Source organism: Elephantulus edwardii, unplaced genomic scaffold (genome assembly GCF_000299155.1).
Source record: "Elephantulus edwardii isolate Elephantulus edwardi_28Jun2011 unplaced genomic scaffold, EleEdw1.0 scaffold00055, whole genome shotgun sequence".
Lineage (NCBI taxonomy): Eukaryota > Metazoa > Chordata > Mammalia > Macroscelidea > Macroscelididae > Elephantulus > Elephantulus edwardii.
In genome coordinates, this window is record NW_006399805.1 from 2,586,337 (window position 1) to 2,603,971 (window position 17,635).

Genomic DNA, 17,635 nt, shown 5'->3' on the forward strand with positions numbered 1-17,635 from the left:
GTGCCCTTGTTTCCCTGAACCAGCTCCTTCCTCTCTCTGCTCCCTGCACCCCAGTTTTGTCTTGCTCTGATGGGGAGGTTGGGGGAGCACAGATGCCCTCTGCTGTCGAGACCAGCCACAGGGATGTCCGTGAGGGCAGCCTGCTCACCCAGGTCCATGTCTGCAGCCTTGGGCCGGTGGGAGCAAGGCACGTTCTTGAAGATGGCATCCAGAATCTTCTCCTTGACCTGGGAGATGGTGTCACAGTTGAGGATCTTCACGGGGACCTCGGGGCTGTTGGCATTGTCTGGGTTGACACAGCTCAGGACCTAGGGAACAGGAAGTGAGCGGGAGGTGGGCTAGGAGCACCCTGAGTTTTTGTGAACCCAGAATGGAATGAATGGGGCCTCGTGGTTAACGTGCTCAGCGGCTGCGTGAGGTTTGAATCCACCCGCTTCACCTTAGAAGAAAGACATGGCAAGCGGCTCCCACAGAAGCTGTTGTTATTGTGGAAGCTACTTGTAGCGGACCCTCCACTGGCTTTCAGAGGCTGTGAATCACAGGTGAGGAGACCACCATCCAGAGGAACAGCTGGTGGATTCGAACTGCCAGCTTTGGGCTGGCAGAGCAATTCCTTAGCCACTGGGCCACCTAAGATCACGCCTCTACAATGACTGGAGCCTTGGACACCTCTAGGGGTGATTCTACTTGGGCCTGTGGGGTAGCTATGAGTCAAGGTCTACCTGAGGGCAGGGAGTTTCCAGAATGGTCTAGAGATGGGCAGGGTGGTCCAAGCCCTCTGTGTGCCCACTCTTCTGACAAATGGGGGTACCACAGCATTGGTGTCATTTTAGGGACTGGACAAATGATTCCTGCTAAGAACAAACATCACTGAGGCCCTGACTCTTCAAGGGGGTCATGGTAGGGTGGGAAGAGGGGTCTACAGCACAAGAAACAGTGTTACTTGCCTGTCTACATGCACACACTCACCCACCCCACATGCAGGGTGTCAGTTTAGTACGTGGCCCCTCATCCACCCATGCGTATCCATCTGTCTGTCTTACACAGGCTCACACTCAGCACTCGTGGGAACTGACCCCTTCCTCAAAGGATTTCAGACACTTCAATTTTTGAGAAGGTTTCAGGCTCACCAGAAGTTGGACAATGAACATGTTCTCAAAAAAAAAAAAAAGAAAGAAAAACCCTGACCTTTGCAAAGAACATAATCTGAGCACCTGGATTCATTCCCAGCTCTGAATCGGGTTCTTTGCCCTGGGAAAGAGACTACGGCTCGTTCTGGCCTCCATTTCTCTTTTTGTAACTACCTGGAGAATGGAGAAGATTCTGCTTAAAGCCCCTGTGATAGGTGCTTTTACTTTTAAAAAGTAAATTCTCTGGGCCCGTTTCAGGAACCCCTGGGTGGTCCAGACAGGGAAGGCACTCCACTGCTGCTCTGGACATGTTGCTTGAAGGGGCTGTTCCCGTGAGAGGAACATGACGCTTGGTAGATGGAGGGTCAGCGAAAGACAAGAGGACCCTCCACCAGATGGATTCACGTAGTGAGTGCTAACACGGACTTGCGTGTGTCGGAGATGATGTGGACGGCACTGGACAGGACAAGGTCCAGGCTTGTCATTCACAGGGTTGCTACGGATCGTGTTTGATGGCACCTAACAACAATTAAAACAAGCTTGGAAGCAGGAGTGGCATCCACTTCCGTAATAGCTTGCCTCCAGAAACCCTATGAACCCTGGAGAGAGGATGAAAGACACCCAAGCATCGAGGACTCTCCTTCATAGGGTCGCTATGAGTTGTCTACAACTCAACGGCACTTAACATAAACAGAGAGAGAGACCAGTTCGCCTAGTGGACAGAAAGTGATGCCACCAAACCAAAGGTGGGTGACTCTAATCTACGGCCCTCTGGCCTGTTTTTAATTGTTTTTGGTCAAACATTCTTCTAGGTCGTATAGCCCTGGTCTGTCCACTTGCTGTCCAGAGGTAACTCATGGTTGCTGTGAAGCTGAACCCTGTGACACTGAAGTATCAAATGCACTAGTGCCACCCATGGTGGACAGTGTTGGGTGGTGTTCCCCGATTAAAACATGCTTAGAAGCAGGAGTGGCATCCACTTCCGTAATACCTTGCCCCTGGAAACCCTATGAACCTGGAGAGAGGATGAAAATCACCCAAGTGTTGAGGACAGGGTCGCTATGAGTCGTCTAGGACTCAACAGCACTTAACAACAACAACAACTCTAACAAATAACAACTGCTAACTGAAAGGGTGGGGATTTGAGTCTTTTCAGACGTGCTTTGGAAGAAAGGCCTGGCAAACTATACCCAAATTAGATCTGCTACTGACAACCCTGCAGAGCCCAGATCTCCTCTGACAAACAGAGTCACCGATGAGACAGTCCACCGATGAGAAAGTCTCTGGTCAGAGGCCTTCCTAAGGGTGCGTTTCTCTTGCTGTTTTCAGAGTGGGCTCCTTCTACGCCCACGAGGCTGTGCGGGGCCCTGGCTGGACCACAGGGAGTGGAGCATGTGCTGGAAGGCTAGTGCGTAACTCAGTCTCAGGAGGACAAATACCTCATAAGACCAGTATAGTAAAAACAGAAGCATAACTAGTAAGATGGGCATGAATGCCTAGAAGAGGAAAGAGAAAGGGGGCGGGAGGGGGGGGGAGGAGGGGAGCGAAGGGGAAGTCGCTAGGATAGCAGAGGTTAGTGGGCAGATGGGAGGGTGAAGGAATTGGAAAGATTCAACGGGGATTTGAAAAGACAGGGTAATCATGGGCATAGATCAATGGTACTTAATGATATAAAATATAATGTATGTGAATGATCACATAAAACACAACACAATGTACATTGGGGGAAGTGTGTGGTTGGGCTGAGGCCTGACCATCAGAGGTGGCCACACCATTCCTCTCTCCCTCGCTCTCCCTGGCTGCCTGGGCCAGTGTCTCTCCTTGGAACTCACTGCCGGGAACCATTCCCAGTCCCCACGTCTGGTTCCCGGTCCACCGAGCCAGACAGCAGCCTCCCCCACGCTGCCTGCCTCCAGCTCCACGTGGTGGCAATTAGAGCCTGGGCCCTGACTTCTGCCTTTCATTAGCAGCCAGACCTCTGTGAGCTCAGCTGGGGACACACTCGCTCTATTAAGAAGAAGCAAAACTCTCTTAAATCTCTAACACCAGAATCTCAGCCCTAAATGTCCCAGCCTGGAGACAATGGTGGCAGGAGCCCTGGACCTTACGTTCTGAGGGCCCCTTCCAGGCACTGTTTTCCCTCTCTAGCCTTCTAGAAGCTTCCCCTGCCCTCCTGAGCAGCTGAATGCAGTCTGGTCCTGAGGCTGCCTTGGCCACCTTGCTGGCCCCCTCTGGGCTGTGAGACGCAGCCTGCCCTGGACAGCAGCATGGATCTTTCTAGCTTCCTTGTCCAGGAAGTCAGGCAGTTGAGTCAGCAGTGAGAAGCCAACTGGATATGCTCTCCTGCCATGTCTACTGTGCCCTGTCTCAGGGTGGCCTGGCGAGGATGCTTCATGGTGCTTTAGGGCAGGGGCCTATCTTCCAGAAAGAAAGCACAGGCCTCACGACAGGTCTCCTGACCACTGGACACGCCCAGCTCCACATCTGGAAGGCCCCTCCCATCACATCCCTGGGGCTAATGAGGAAACTATCTGGTGCCCCCATACCAGGGCCTACACTGCCTCCTGCTCTTTAAGGATCGTAAGAACCACTTTAGGGTCTTGATCAAATGCATGTTCTGATTTCTGACGGCCAGGCAGGGCCTGAGCATCTGCATTCAAACACAGGAGCCGCTGGCTCTTAACCATCCAGCGAGTCACTCAACCGTTAAGAGGTAAGCACAGGGTGTAGTGAAGCGTTCAGCACCCCCAGCACCCCCAAGCTGTCTAATTCCCAGAGCCATGTTCCTTCTAGACAAGGTAACCATCAGCTGACCCCCACTCTTGAATCCCAGAGTCTGTCCAAATCCATGACTCCGATTCCCTAGGAGCCCTGACCTTGGGTTTCCTGTGAGCCCTGTCTGCTGCTAACCTCCTTTCTTCCTTCCTGTCCCTTCCTCATCGGCCACGGGTCCATCCTTTCCCAGACTGCACTGGGGCTGGTCCACCTCCCTGCAGCCCTTTCTTCTCCAAGTAACACCTTCTAATTTCTCCTCACATCTCAAGGCCCCCTCCCCTCATCCCTCCACCTCTCAGATGTCTTCACCGCCTTGTTAATGGGGCTCTTGAACAGGCCGGGCGTGCTAACAATAGCTTGGCCTCTGGACTAAAGGATGCTGCAATTTGGGGACAGAGCATTACTGCCAAGCACCGTGCTGGATTCAATACTGGGAGGCCGCTGATGGGAGCGGGAGAGAAGAGAGTGGAGGGGCTGAGGCAGGAGGAGACATCCAAATGGCAGTTCTGTCTCATTAAGTCTATTCAGCACTCTATTTTTGGAAGAGTTACTCCCCCTCTAAGACTCTCCCAGTTTAGGTGAGCTCTAACCCTCTCCTCTGGAGCAGACACAGACCGCTGGGAAGCAGTGGCCCGCGCCAGTCTGCTCCGCTGTGTCCCGATCAATGGGCCAACGTGGAAAACCTGCTAAGTCCCCCATTGGGATTCCAGGGCTCTGAGGACGGGGCTGGGCAGCCTGGCTCTGCTCGGCGAGGTGGATGGCATTGTCACAGTGCCACCCCCTTGACCCTGTGTCCCACATGCCCTGCCTGCTGCCCTCCCCTCTCCTGAGAACAGTATTCTCGATTCCCTCCACTGTCTGTTCTCTCCTTTCCTCTCCTCTCGTGCCCTCCCCCCCATTCCCGACCTCCCCTCCCTATTATGATTATCATCTTTCAGATAAGAAAACTCAAATGCAGAAAGATCCAGAACTTGCCCCAGATCACCCAGCCGGTCAGTGGTAGAGGGAGGGCTCAGTGCTGGTGTGTGTGAGTTCAGTCCATGTGCTCTGAAATGCACAGGGACACACTGAGTCCCCTGGGCCCTCGAGGCCTCAGTCTGTCCAGCTTGGACCACAGTGGACCTCAGATTACTGGGCAAATGTGACCTTCTGAGCCCTGGCCCTCTGCCCACATGGAGAACTGAAGCATGGCGGTGACCAGGAGATGGCAGGAATATGACCCACCAGTCAGGACACTGCCTTGGGACCACGCTAGTCAGAAAGTGTTACTCAGATGTGTCTGTCTATTCCCTGAATCCCCAAAGCCAGATGCCATGATGTGGTGGCCCAGAAGATATCTGATATGACCGGTCCAGGTGGACACTTGGCTGGGTCCCTACAGGTGACACACCTAGAGAACTGGCTTCTCAGCCTTTGCACAACTCTAAAGAGCTCTCGTGGATTAGTGGTAAGGAAGTGCACTGCCAATGCAAAGGTACACAGTTCAAAGTCACCAGCTGCCCTGTGGGAGAGAGCCGGGCAATCTCCTCTCATGTAATTTACTGCCTCTGAAAACGTGCTAGAGGGTCAGCTATGGGTTGGTTCTGACTCAACAATACACAACGACAACAACAACAATAACTTGGCCAGGAAGGGGCTGCACTAGATGTCGGACCACCCCCTGGAACGGCGGGGACTTCTGGGGACCTACCAGGGTCTTGTAGTCGATCTGCTGTCTGATGAGCTTGTCCTCGCTCAGGGAGTAGCGGGCCTCACCCGTGATGGCGTCAATAGGGCCTTTCTCCATCTGCTGCTTGATGGCACAGAACAGGGAGAAGAGCGGCTCCCCAGCGCACTCCTAGGGGAGAGGGGGGCATGCTGGGCCACCTCAGGGGGCTCCTCGAGGGCTCATGCCTGTGGCTCCTCCCCTCCCCTTCCCCTCCAGTTCACCTGCTTCCTTCATCCAGCAATTCCCTCTTCTCCAGCTCCGTCTGTCTCACCCAGATCCTGACTGGGCTCCCTCTCCCCCTCCCCTCCCCTCCCCTCTCCTTCCCCTCCATCTCTCCCTCTCCCTGTTGCTCTCCCTCTCCTCCCCTCCCTGTGTCCTGCCCTTTCCATGCCTTCTCCCCACTCCTGCCTTCCTGGAGCCCTGGGGAAATGAGTGAGTAGACAGGGAGAGGCATTCTTCCACACCCCCAACCCCCAAGTCTCAGAGCTGCTCCCATCCCTTCCTGGGACTTGAGCAGCCACTGTTGTGGGGTAAAGGGGGACGGGAGGGAGGGAGGGAGAAGGACAAAAGGAGAGGGTTTTCCCTTAGTGGGGGGTCTAGAGATCTTGCAGAGGTTCACTCTGCCCCTCACCTAGGGGAGACCTGTCTGGGGATCTTTGTCTCTCAAGATGGGACATGGGGGTCTCTGTCTTCCAGAGGGGCCAGGAGGCTGCTCCCCTTGGTATGGGAGGGGTGTTCCTAGTGGGATTGTAAAGAGCAGCCCTGAAGACTGTGGGCATGGGGCGGAAAGGGCAAACTGGGGCAAGCAAGGTCAGAGCTCCGGTACTGAGGCAGGGCAGGGCCCCCACATCCACCCTACCTTCAGGAACTTGTACAGCAGGAAAGTGAACCAATTGGTCAGCATCTTCTCAGCCACTGACTCTGTCCTGTCACCAAAGGAGTCAGTGAAGTAAGACAAAGAGAAGGGTGGGTGTCAGAACCCCTAGGTCTGGGGAGGGGGACAGCTCTGCACTGGGCTGTCTGCTTGTGGGGTTTTGGTCCACATCTTGAGATTCTAATTCGCACAGGAGTGTCATGGCCTCCTAGTGACGAGCCAAGCTCTCCCCACAAAGCCGACGATGACATCCTGAGCTCATCACGGCTTGCAGGTGCTTTCAGGGGATGATCTGAGAGCAGCTCTGTCCAGCAGAACCTTCTGCACTGATGACCATGTCCACCCCTGACATAGCGGCCCCTGAGCACCACAGTGCACCTTGTACATTGATCTGTTTTGAACAAGCTGAGATTTCAATAGTCATGTATGGCTAGTAGCCATCATATGGGACAGCATACCTCGGAGAACTTGATGGGGTCCTGGGAAGCAGTCCGTGTGTTTGGCTGTTAAGCAAAGATTTGAAGCTGAGTCTGCTCAGGCATGCCAGAAGGGAGAGCCTGGCGATCTGTTCCCAATAAACCAGCTAAGAACCGTACGGAGCACATTTCTCCTCTGACACATGAGGGGGTCCCACATGAGTCAGAATAGAATATGCATGAGGCAACGTCCTAGGGTCGATGTGTCCCTTGGGAACTGGGGACATACTACATTGGCAGTGGATGGAGGTGGGGGGACTGTATAGGTAGAGGCAAGTGGAGTAGAAAGTCCAGGCTGAGCCCCACAAGCCAAGTTGGACTCCCAAGGCAATCAGCAACTCAGACCTGTAGACCTTGCCCATCTCACGAGGTGACAAAGTTGCCCCATCTCCAAGCTCTTTTTGTTGGTCGTGTCACAAAGATGTTTCAAAGGCAAAAACAGGAAGTTCCTTCTTGAGTCTAACAGGAACCTTTCATACCACAACCCAAGCCACCAAAATCAATGCAGTGGGCTGAGGTGTCAAAGGATGCTGTGTGTTGGTCCCATTTGGAGACATCGAAACACACTCAGCCTTAGCCTCACGCTGCATGTGCAGTGGGCTCCAGAGAGCCCCTCCCACCCAGGCAGGTCTGCGTGGTGTTTCAGCTGCAGCTGCCAGTAAATTCGGAGAACTAAAGGCCCCAGGCAGTTGGGCAGCCGCCAGCCCACGATGAAACTGGGAAGTGAGAAAGATGAGGGATCTTGAAAAGCGAGGGGCACCAGGGGCAAAGGCAGGTAAAGGAGATGGAGGAGACTAGCAGAGGGGGCATCTGGGAAGGTGGGAATAAAAAACGCGGAGAAGCCGCCCAGATAGGAGTGAGACCACACTGGGAAATGGCCAGTGGGGGCTCTGCCAGGTGGTGGCAACCCTAGAATTATGCCAGTGGGAGGCGGCTTGGTGAAAGTACAACAGAAAATACAAATGATACACCTTGCTGTTTCCAAAGCTGTGTGATTGCCTCTAACTGGAGCAGCCTTCCACAGCTGTGCATCTGTGTACTCACGGCACCAGACGGCGCTGGCAGTAAACACTGCGGAGAGCCCCATGTGGCCCCAGGTGCCCCCAGGATCTGCCTTGACCCAGGCATCAGGGCAGAGACGGGACAGGAGATGGGCACTGGGAGGGGACAGGTGAAGACTGGACGTAATGACCTGACTTGAGGTTCTCCAAGTGCAGATGACATTGGATGACCTAGTCTAGAAAAGACATGGCCTTCAAGTAGGGGACAGTCAGTGGGAGGGTGGACAGCTGCCCTGAGGATGAAGCTACATCATATGGTTACTGCTCCACGTGGGTCCCAGTGGGATTGAGGATGAGGCATCCAGTAGCCTACCCCGGTCCACACTGTGGAGAGGGGACAACAGGTGCCAGGGAATAGGTGCTGGGTGACACTGGGAAAGGTGCAACTCAAGGGCTTCAATCCAAACTTGAACTAGACCCGCATCCCCAGAATATGCATCCAACCTGCCTAGGTGTTGCTGGTTCAGGGGTCTGGGGTAGAGCTGAGACTGCACTGCCAACCAGCTCCCTGGTGATGCTGCTACAGACAGTGCTTCCAGTCATAAGAAACTGAGGGACTGGGCCCCCAGGAGGATGAAGATCTCCCCCCTAAGTCAAGACCTGGTCCAGGTAAGACCAGGAAGGGGTCTACAGGACCCCTGAATCATAGGCCCAGGTCAAGGAAGTGGGAGGGCACAGGGGGAAGGATGGAACAGATAACATGGCAGAAGAAAACCAGAGGAAGCCGACGGTCCGAGCTAAGTCCTAGGCACTGAGCTCAGATGAGTGGTCCTTACAGCCCGAAGCTGTCGAGCCAACTCCAACCCCCGGTAACCCGTACGTGCCAGAATACACCTGTGCTCCGTAGGGTTTCAACGGCTGGCTTTTTCGGGAAGAAGATAACCAGGACTTTCTTCCAAGGTACCTCTGAGCAGACTCAGCCTACCGCCCTTGTAGTCAGTAGTCACGCTGACCCTATGCACCTCTCAGGGACTCTGGGTTCTGTTTAGACCGTATCTGATGCACCCCATGTCAGGCAGCTCGGAGCACTGACCTCCTCTGCTGTCGGCCACACCATACGACCAGGCCATGGTGGACGCTCTGGTCCTCGCCTTCCCCTGCCGCATGCCTACCTCCTGAGCAGCAGCTTGGGGTGATTCTTGCTCTCCAGGTTCTTGTCGATGAGGTCGGCCAGCAGCTGCTTGAGCACGTCGGTGGCGTACTCCAGCTTGCTCTGCAGGACTGTCATGATAAGCGAGGCCACGTTGCCCCGGTCCCGCATGGAGAAGCTGCGCTGGGACTCGAGCGTGCGGATGAAGGACAACAGGAAGACCTTGTTGTTGATGAGCTGTGCAAAGAGCTTCAGGCCCTTCTCCACACGCTCCTGCCGGTAGCCGGGGGCCTGCGGGGCAGACGGGCAGGAGCCTGAGTGCCATCGGCTGGGAGGGGCCAGAGGCACCAGTGTCCTCCCCTGGGGCTGTCTGTGCCCACACAGTGACCCTCCCAGGCCATTCCCCATCCAAGCCACAGCCTGCCTGGCTAGTCCTACTCAGCCCTTCCCAGGGCAGGCATGGTGCTATACGTCATTTGCCTCCATCACAGCCATGTGATAGGTTCTTAGAGCTGATTTAGCACAGGAAGAACACCACTACCAATGGGCAGGGATGATGAGATTGGAACCCAGCTGGGCAGATCCAAACCTGAGGTCTTCCCTGAAGGTCAGGCAGAGCCAAGGAGCAGTCCTGTATGGACGGACCACCCTCACAGCCCCCCCAAGAAACCTGAGTGAATACCCTATCCCTCCTCGGGGCCACCAGGCTTGGGTACCAATCTTCATGGGAGCTGATGGCCAGGGCAAGGGCCTGCTGGGTGGGCTCAAAGGACCAACTTTAGGTCAGGCAGAGGTCACTTAACCATTATGCCACCAGGGATCCTGGGCACATCTGATGCATGGTTGGTTTGTTGTTGTTGTTGTTGTTGTTAAAACATGAAAAATAATTTATTGTTTTAGACAAAGAGGCCACTTTTGGAAAAGAAGACTTTTTTTTGTTGAATCAGGTGAAGACAGAGTTAAAATCACATAGGATTTGCATTTTATAAAAAGGAAAGCACTAGGGTGGTTGGCATTGGAGTAACTATTTATACTGAACAGAGAGAGGTTTGGCCTTTTACATAACATCAATACAATGCATTTCCAAAGTCTGAGAAATAACAAGGTTCTGTCTCATATGCTTCACGGAGGAGGTTCGGATTCGGGGACAGGCGTCATTAGTGAGGGCCGCGGAAGTTCGTCAGCTTTGATGCATGGTTTTAGGGACATTTCCTAACTCCTTGCCAAGGGGAGGAGCTATCCCTCGTAACCTCTTAAAAAGGTGAGTTTAATTGTCCCAGGACACCCAGCCAGAGGAGGTGGCTCTGGACTTTGAGACCTCAGCATGCTGACCTCAGTGTGCTGACCCCAGCCCCTGCCTGCCCTCTCTGCCCTTCCCGGGGCTCCTCCCAGCCAGGGCTGCCCTCAAACCAGCGCTGAGCCCTCTCTGAAGCTCCCTGAAGGCCTCTACGCCTCAGCTGTCAGCTGTAGCATGAGCCGCCACGTGCAGATGGCACGCTGGCATCTGGGCAAGCGGTCTAGGAACAAGCCTGGCGAGATGGCCAACTTGGCAGGATGCTGTGGCTCTGCTTCCTGTGTGTGCAAAATGTACCCCCTTCGCCCCCACAAGGCCTGGGGCCCTGAGGAGGGGGTGGCCTTAGTAAAGCCACCTGCAGCTGAACAGAATCTGCAACGCGAGTTCGAGGATCTGGCCACAGCATCTACGTGCAGGGAAGCTCCTTCACCTCTGGTCTCCACCACCTCACCCATACAAGGCGGCAGGTGCCCACAGCCTCATGGTTTGCAATCTTTCACTGTACGTGTGAGTGTTTGGCAGGGAGGGCGCATACTCAGAAAGCAGCAAACTTGTGACCTGTCCACCCTCCGGGGACAGTTTCTCCCGGTCCCGCCTCCACCCCACCACACCTCCTGCACCAGCATTGTGGTCTGGCTCCTGGGGGTGCAGAGACCGGACCCCTTCACTCCAGTCTCTGAAGGGGGACAGGAACGTGAAGTCTCCGACTAAGGAGATTCCAGGACGGCTCACTTTTGTGGCTTGTCATCTCCCCATCCCCCCGCCAAATGCCACCAGCACAAGACTCTCACTCACCAGATGGCTGCCTAATTGAGGTGAAGTCTGAGAGTATAAAACTGGATAGTAAATTTTAATTGGAACCCAATAGGTTAGAGTTTTGAAAGGAGTCAACGACAGGTTGAAATCATGAGTGTGTGTGATGGGTAGTTTGCTCCATCTTCTGAAAGGGTTGGGGAGTGACAAATGGCAGGGCGGCCATGTCCTCTGACACCTGGACTTCATCACTTAGTGGCCTAAGGGCCTCTCCTCTAGGACGGAGAAGGCCACAGAACGCTTCCCCCTTCATACATCTTACTCTTTTGTCCCAACCAGCTGCTAAGCATCTCAGAGGCTCAAGGCTGGGAAATGCGGTTTAAGATTAACCAACAGCTTCCTTGGGATACTTCCATACTCAGATTAAGATTAGCCAACGGCTTCCTTGGGATATTTCCATACTCAGAAAACCAACAGGGCAAAACTACTCTGGTGGGGAGGTAGTAGTTGTTGTTATAGACCGCTGAGTTGGAACCAACCTATAGCTCACCTTTCAGTGGGTTTTCAGAGGCAGTAAATCACACCGGAAGAGATTGCTCACTTTTCTCCCACAGAACAGCTGATGGATTTGAACCACACGCCTTTGTGCTGGCAGTGCAACCTCTTACCACTAAGCCACCAGACCTACATCCGATCTGCCATCCTCATGGTCAGGTGTGACTGGAACCATTGTCAGCTGTCATTTTCATCGGCTGATTGCTTGAATGTACAAAGCTTCCCAGGTCATCTTAGCTTGGAAACCCCCCACTCACGCTGAAAACTGTTCAGCGTCCTAGAATACTCGAGCCTCTGTAGGGGGTGCGGGTGGGGGGTGGCTGACACGAGGTGTGGTGGTGGGGGACTGAACCTGCATGGAAAGAGGGAATTTGCCTCTGACCTACCACTGCCACCAGATCTCACACAACCCCACGATAATGTGAGAAGGTTAAGAGTTGATTTCTCTGCAAGCAATTCATTGGTGCGTTTATTGGAAGCCCTGCTTGAGTCAGAGGCAGAGTCTCAGAGCTAACTAACCCTGTGGTCTCCAGACCCAGGGAATGTGATGAAGGGGGTTGTTAACAGCTTCCTGAGCAGGAGCCTAAAGTCAGAACATATCTGCTATTGATAAAGGGAATGAGAACAGAAGATATCAGGTTTGGAGGAAAGTTTAAGTTACGGAAGAAGACCATCTGATAGGCCCCATGTGATTTATAACACTGGCCACTGTAATGGTCGGGGGCGGGGGTGTCCACCAGGAGGACATCTAGGGAGTGGCTGTTCCCCAGTCTGCTCTAAGCTATTCAACTTGATCATGCCACCTTGAAATTAGTCGTAGGAAATTCCATTTAAGGGTTAAAGCCTTATAGGAAACCTACTTGGGCTTGGAATTTTGAACTTGTGAAAAGGAAGAATAATTTTATGTTCTCATCCTACTTGAGATCTTATGTGAATTACTCTCCACCGTGCCCCCAGGGGTCTAGCCAAAATCCTAAACCATCACCATCAAGTCAGTTACACCTGTATCCCCTCCACTGAGTGTGCAGGTCTGTCTTTATGGGAGAAGACTGCCTGCCTTTCTCCTGTAGCATGGCTGGTGGATTTGAACTGCCAACCTTCAGGTGAGAGCTAGGAAATGGAGGGCAGGAAGCACGGCAGTACTCCCAGCACTGCTGCGTCCCTACATGACATAGGTGTGGAAACACATGCACATACGTGTGACACCCGTACAGAGGTGTGCCCACGTGTGCATGGATATGTGACATGTATAGAGATTTGTGCACTCCTACATAAAGCTGGTGGTGTAGCCCATGGTGGGTTGTATTGCTAGCCAGCTGGCCAGGCGTCTCTGATGGTTCGAATCCACCAGCTGTGCTGCTGGAGAAAGATGTGCCGTCTCCTCCTTGTAGGGACTCAGAAACTGGCTGGAGGGTGGGTCTGGGTTGGAATTGAGGCAACAGCAGTGAGACAGTGATGTGTACACACTTCCATGCATCTCTGATCTGTGTACAGATCATGTACACATGCACACACAACACGTGGACAAAAGGAAGCATGCTGTGTCCGTGAGGACATTGCCCCCACCACCCGTGGTCTCTGCAGGTGCTCGTGAGAAGCCAGGGTGGCCTCCTCCAGGCAGCACGGCCTGCGTCCTCCGCACAGAAACACACATGCTCCCCTCAAAGGCTAAGCACGGACGGAGCATGTGTGGACCTACTGTGCCCATGCCAAGAGTCACAGCCTGAGCCCCTCCTCTGGACACCCACCGGACATCGGGGGTCAGCCCCTCAAAAACCTGCAGCTCCTGGGCACTGGGCTGCTTTAAATTCACAGGAACTGGGAATGTGCAATTCAGCTTCTTCTCCTTGGTCGCATTAGTGGTGCACTATCCATCCATCCTGACAGGACCCCTCAGGGGGAGCAGGGAGTGGCAGCCCTGCACCCAGTGCCCAGTGCCCAGTGTGGTGGCCGGGCGGTGCCCAGTGTGGTGGCTGGGGGGTGCAGGCCCTGTGCTGACTGGCTCACCTCAGTGCCAGCCCTACCCCTTACTGTGATCTGTCCTTGGGCAGTGACCAGCTCTCTGTGGCTCTGGGTCTTGGCGTGGCCTCCCGGGAAGCGGAAGTGCCCACTTCACAGGTTCACTGAATGACAGCGTGCGGCAACGAGAAGGGCCGCTAGAGCCTCGCCTTGTGATAATGATTTCGCCGTGGCGTCTTCACTTGGACGTTCCATTTGTCTCTGGCATGTCTCTTATAAGCTATTCCAAATCCCTTTTGGAACAAAGTGCAGTATGAATGTATTAATATATGCATAAAGCAGAGATGAAGGCCGACAGTAAGTGGGATGAGACACTCCGGAGCATTCCCACTGGTCCAGGAGTCCGTGTGCTTTTCGCTTTCACTTCATCACCTCTGTGCCTGGCCCATCGAGTCTTTTACTGAACATCCGCTAAGTGGTCAAGTCCTCTCTATCCTGTTTTCTTAAACAAGCGTCCACGAATCCCTAAATGCACCAGCTGGATTGCTCCTTCCCACGTGTTTGTGGGGTCCCAGGGTCTGGGTTCACATTTCATTCCATTCCATGACCCTTTGACACCTGAGACCTGTCCCTCACCTCTGTCCCAGTGACTGTGCTCTCATGTGGACCTGCTTCACATCAGAGACCCCTAGCCTGGTGATGGCAAGTTGGAGGTGTGCAGGTGATACCCCACGGCCTCCCCTCTAAATGCAACGGCTGGACTTGAGTCACCGACACCCACCGTGCTGCCAACCACCCTCACCTCAAGGTCCCGGAGGACTGGGTGGTCCTCAATGCCTGGGAACAGCACCCTCATGGTGTAGGTTCTGTAGTCCAGGAAGGGGATCCCAGCACCGTCCAGGTCACTGGTCAGCTCGTGGATGTCCGTCTGCAGCTCAGCAAAGGCTGGCAGGGAGACAAGGTTGAGAGGGTGCTGAAGCATGGGGTCTCTGAGCTCCCACCTCACCCAGGCCCCCAGAGACTTGACCAATGAGGGGGTGTGGGGTGCAGGGGAAAGGCAGGGCAAGTAGCTGGGATGAATGACATTGGTCTAGGAGATGCCACAGTCTCGGGAAGGGTGCCATGGGGCCAAAGCCCTTCCAAGGTGGATAGAGAAAGGCTGTTACAGCCCAGCTCTGCTGCAGGACTGGGGGTTCCCTGTCTGAGATGAAGGGCTTCCTGTTTATATTGGGGGGATGGTGGGAGGAGGTGGAGGCAGGAAATGCCTCCCCTTTATCAGGCATGGCCGTCCTGGTTGTCGTGTTTTATCCTCAGTTCCTCGTCAGACCTAAGGACAGTTTCTCCCAATAAAGGGAAGGTGGATGAAGATAGTGATCATGAACTTGAACATCAAGGAGCCGTCATCCCTCCCTGTGGGTTCAGATGGAGATGGGGGGCCGGTCCCCACAGATATCTCCCTAAACTCAGGGCTGTCCATCTTGCCTTCCTCAAAGTGGTGAGGAGAGTCTGCGGGGGGCGGGGTTGGGGGAGAGGAGTGTGTGGTGAGCTATGTGGGTTCATCAGGTCTCCAGGGAGAGTCCAGCAGGGTTCACAAGGGGCAAAGGGACTAACCCAGTGGGCCTGGGGCAGGGTCTTCCTGCCAGCGTCTGCCTGGGCAAGTGCTCCTCCGTCGTTCCATCTACACACACACACACACACACACACGGTGGACATGCACTCTCACCCGGGGCAGGTCAGCACCCTCTGGACAAAGAACAGCAGCAGTAGTGGATGGGGACAGTGGTAGTGCCCAGCCAAGATTTCTCTGCAGTGTCATTTTCCAGGGGAAATGCTGTCTGAGCTCAGAAGCGGGTACGAGGCTCAGTGTGGCTCTGGGGGCTCTTAGCCTCAGTGTGGCTCTGGCCTCTTGGGGAGCCAGCCGGGCACCTGTGAGTTCTAAGAGGATAACCACGAAGCTCCAAAAGGAAGGGGATGCTTCAGGTCACCCCACCTGAAGAGTCTGAGAATTGTCACACATACCACATAACCCACAGGGCTGGCTTCAGCCTGGGACCTGAGTTCTTAGTCAGATTTGGGGGGAGCCTGTGACATGTCCTTTTTCAAGGGAGTGACTTTTTGATAAGGTGGCAAGGTGCAAGAAATCTCTTCCAGGCTCTTCTCCCCCTGCACACTCTCACCCCTGCCCTGGCCATCCAAACAGGGGGTCTTTGTGATATCATGTGAGGTGTAAGATTGACAGCCCCCGTGCACTGGGGTAGAATTTACGCCGTGTGTGTGTGTGTGTGTGTGTGTGTGTGTGTGTGTGCGCGCGCGCGCGCGCGTGCGTGCATGTAAAGGAGGAGTCAGAGTGCCTCTTTGGCACTGACTGTCACCAGACATCCCAGTGAACCCTCATGTATGCAGGGCCTGCTGTCTGTGGAGTCAGCTCGGGTCTCCAGATGGACTTGGAGCTACGAGACACCAGCTGGGCCCAGGGAGAGCCTGGCATGTGCCCAAGGGATACGTAGGGCAAAGCTGCTGTCACCCCATTCTGTGTGTATGTATGTGCGTGTGTGTGCTTTGGGGCTGTATATATGAATATATTTGTGTGAGTATGAATGGGTGGATGAGAACGCTTGTGTACGTGTGAGTGTGTGTATAAATGTGTGCATGTGAGTGTACATGTATAAATATGTGCGTTAGTGCCTGTGTGCATGGGTGTGATGCGTGGTACTGTGCATATGTGGGTTTTGTGTGTCACTGTGTGCTCAGTGTATGTAAGTGTGTTTGCGTATGTGTGCATGTGAGCCATAATGTGGGTGAGTCCACGTGTGTGGAGGAACGTGTGTATGTGCACACATACATGGGACATTCTCAGAAGGGCAGGCTGGTGGGGATGGGGCTCAGCCTCTCCTGAGCTGTGTATGGTGCCCTCTTAGATAGCTGCAGGGCTCCAGAGAAGCCCCCTCCTGCCCCAGATGCTCCAGCGCTCACAAAAGCACCTCCATGACTCCTGTGAGGTCAAGGTGCACCTCCCTCTTCCCACTCAGCTCTCTGGCGACTCCCAGGCCTGACACCTGCCTGCCTGCTATAACTCCTCCTGCTCCAGCTTGTTCTATGGGAACCTCTCCACACCCCTCCATGCCCTCCCTGCTGGAGCTCTGCGGGTGGTGGTGGTGGTGGGGAGGCAGGACCAGCTTTGTGCAGGTCTGCGGCTCTCCACTAAGCCACTGAGCGCTCCACCATTCAAAGCCGTGCACCTGCCACACATAAAAGAGATTCTAATCACTACACCTAATTAGAGGGAAGAGTACACTGCGAAGAAAAAAATTAAGCAGCGTAAATATAATAAAAGGCAGTAATTAACAGTCCCACAAGGCGGATGCTGTGTTGACAGCTGAAGGAGGCAGAGGGTCTGAATGGATCCACTTCCCCATCAGAGAGCCCAGCATCCTGGGTGAGAGCAGAGCCCCGGCACTGTGGTTCCATCCACTGAGACCTGCACGCAGCAAGCCTAGCAAGTGGGGCCTGAGGTGATGCCGGATGGATCCCTGTTCCAGGTGATACCACATGGAACCAACCCCCAAGATGATTCCCAGACAGAACCACTTGCCAGGATGATGCCCACGTGGAGCCAGGTCCCAGGGGCTTACAGCACCCAGGTCTCCCCCGAGGAGAGCACAGGCTACTCCGGTGGGGCTGCAGCATGTGGAGGTGTCTCTAGGAAGCATGGAGGGAGCCCAGTGTAACCTGGAGAGGAGTCTTTGCACGGTCTGAGGGGAGCGGTAGGTCAAGGCCTGGACAGGGGCTGTGACTGGACTCCAAGCAGAACACCGTCCAGCCCTGCACACTCTTAACACTCACACTCACAACTCTCATTCTTACACAAAACTCACGTCCAAATGTTGTTGTGTGCTGTCGAGTCGGAACCGACCCATAGCTGACCCTCCTGCGGGCTTTCAGAGGCAGTTAGCTGCCTGT

At 54.3% G+C, this 17,635-nt stretch overlaps 1 protein-coding gene across 5 annotated transcripts in view; it reads right to left on the reverse strand.

Moving 5' to 3' along the window:
* Positions 1 to 17,635, reverse strand: part of PLXNA4 (plexin A4) — a 461,826-nt gene that overhangs the window by 34,451 nt on the left and 409,740 nt on the right. For 3 of the 5 annotated variants that reach the window (XM_006887135.1, XM_006887134.1, XM_006887137.1), the window contains 5 exons: positions 14,478 to 14,620; positions 9,137 to 9,405; positions 6,473 to 6,539; positions 5,596 to 5,742; positions 149 to 308 (listed from right to left, as the gene is read on the reverse strand). In XM_006887135.1, the coding sequence (XP_006887197.1) occupies positions 149 to 308; positions 5,596 to 5,742; positions 6,473 to 6,539; positions 9,137 to 9,405; positions 14,478 to 14,620 (786 nt within the window). Of the gene's footprint in view, positions 1 to 148; positions 309 to 5,595; positions 5,743 to 6,472; positions 6,540 to 9,136; positions 9,406 to 14,468; positions 14,621 to 17,635 lie in introns of all 5 variants that reach the window. The other 2 variants (XM_006887136.1, XM_006887138.1) reach the window with 2 other exon arrangements.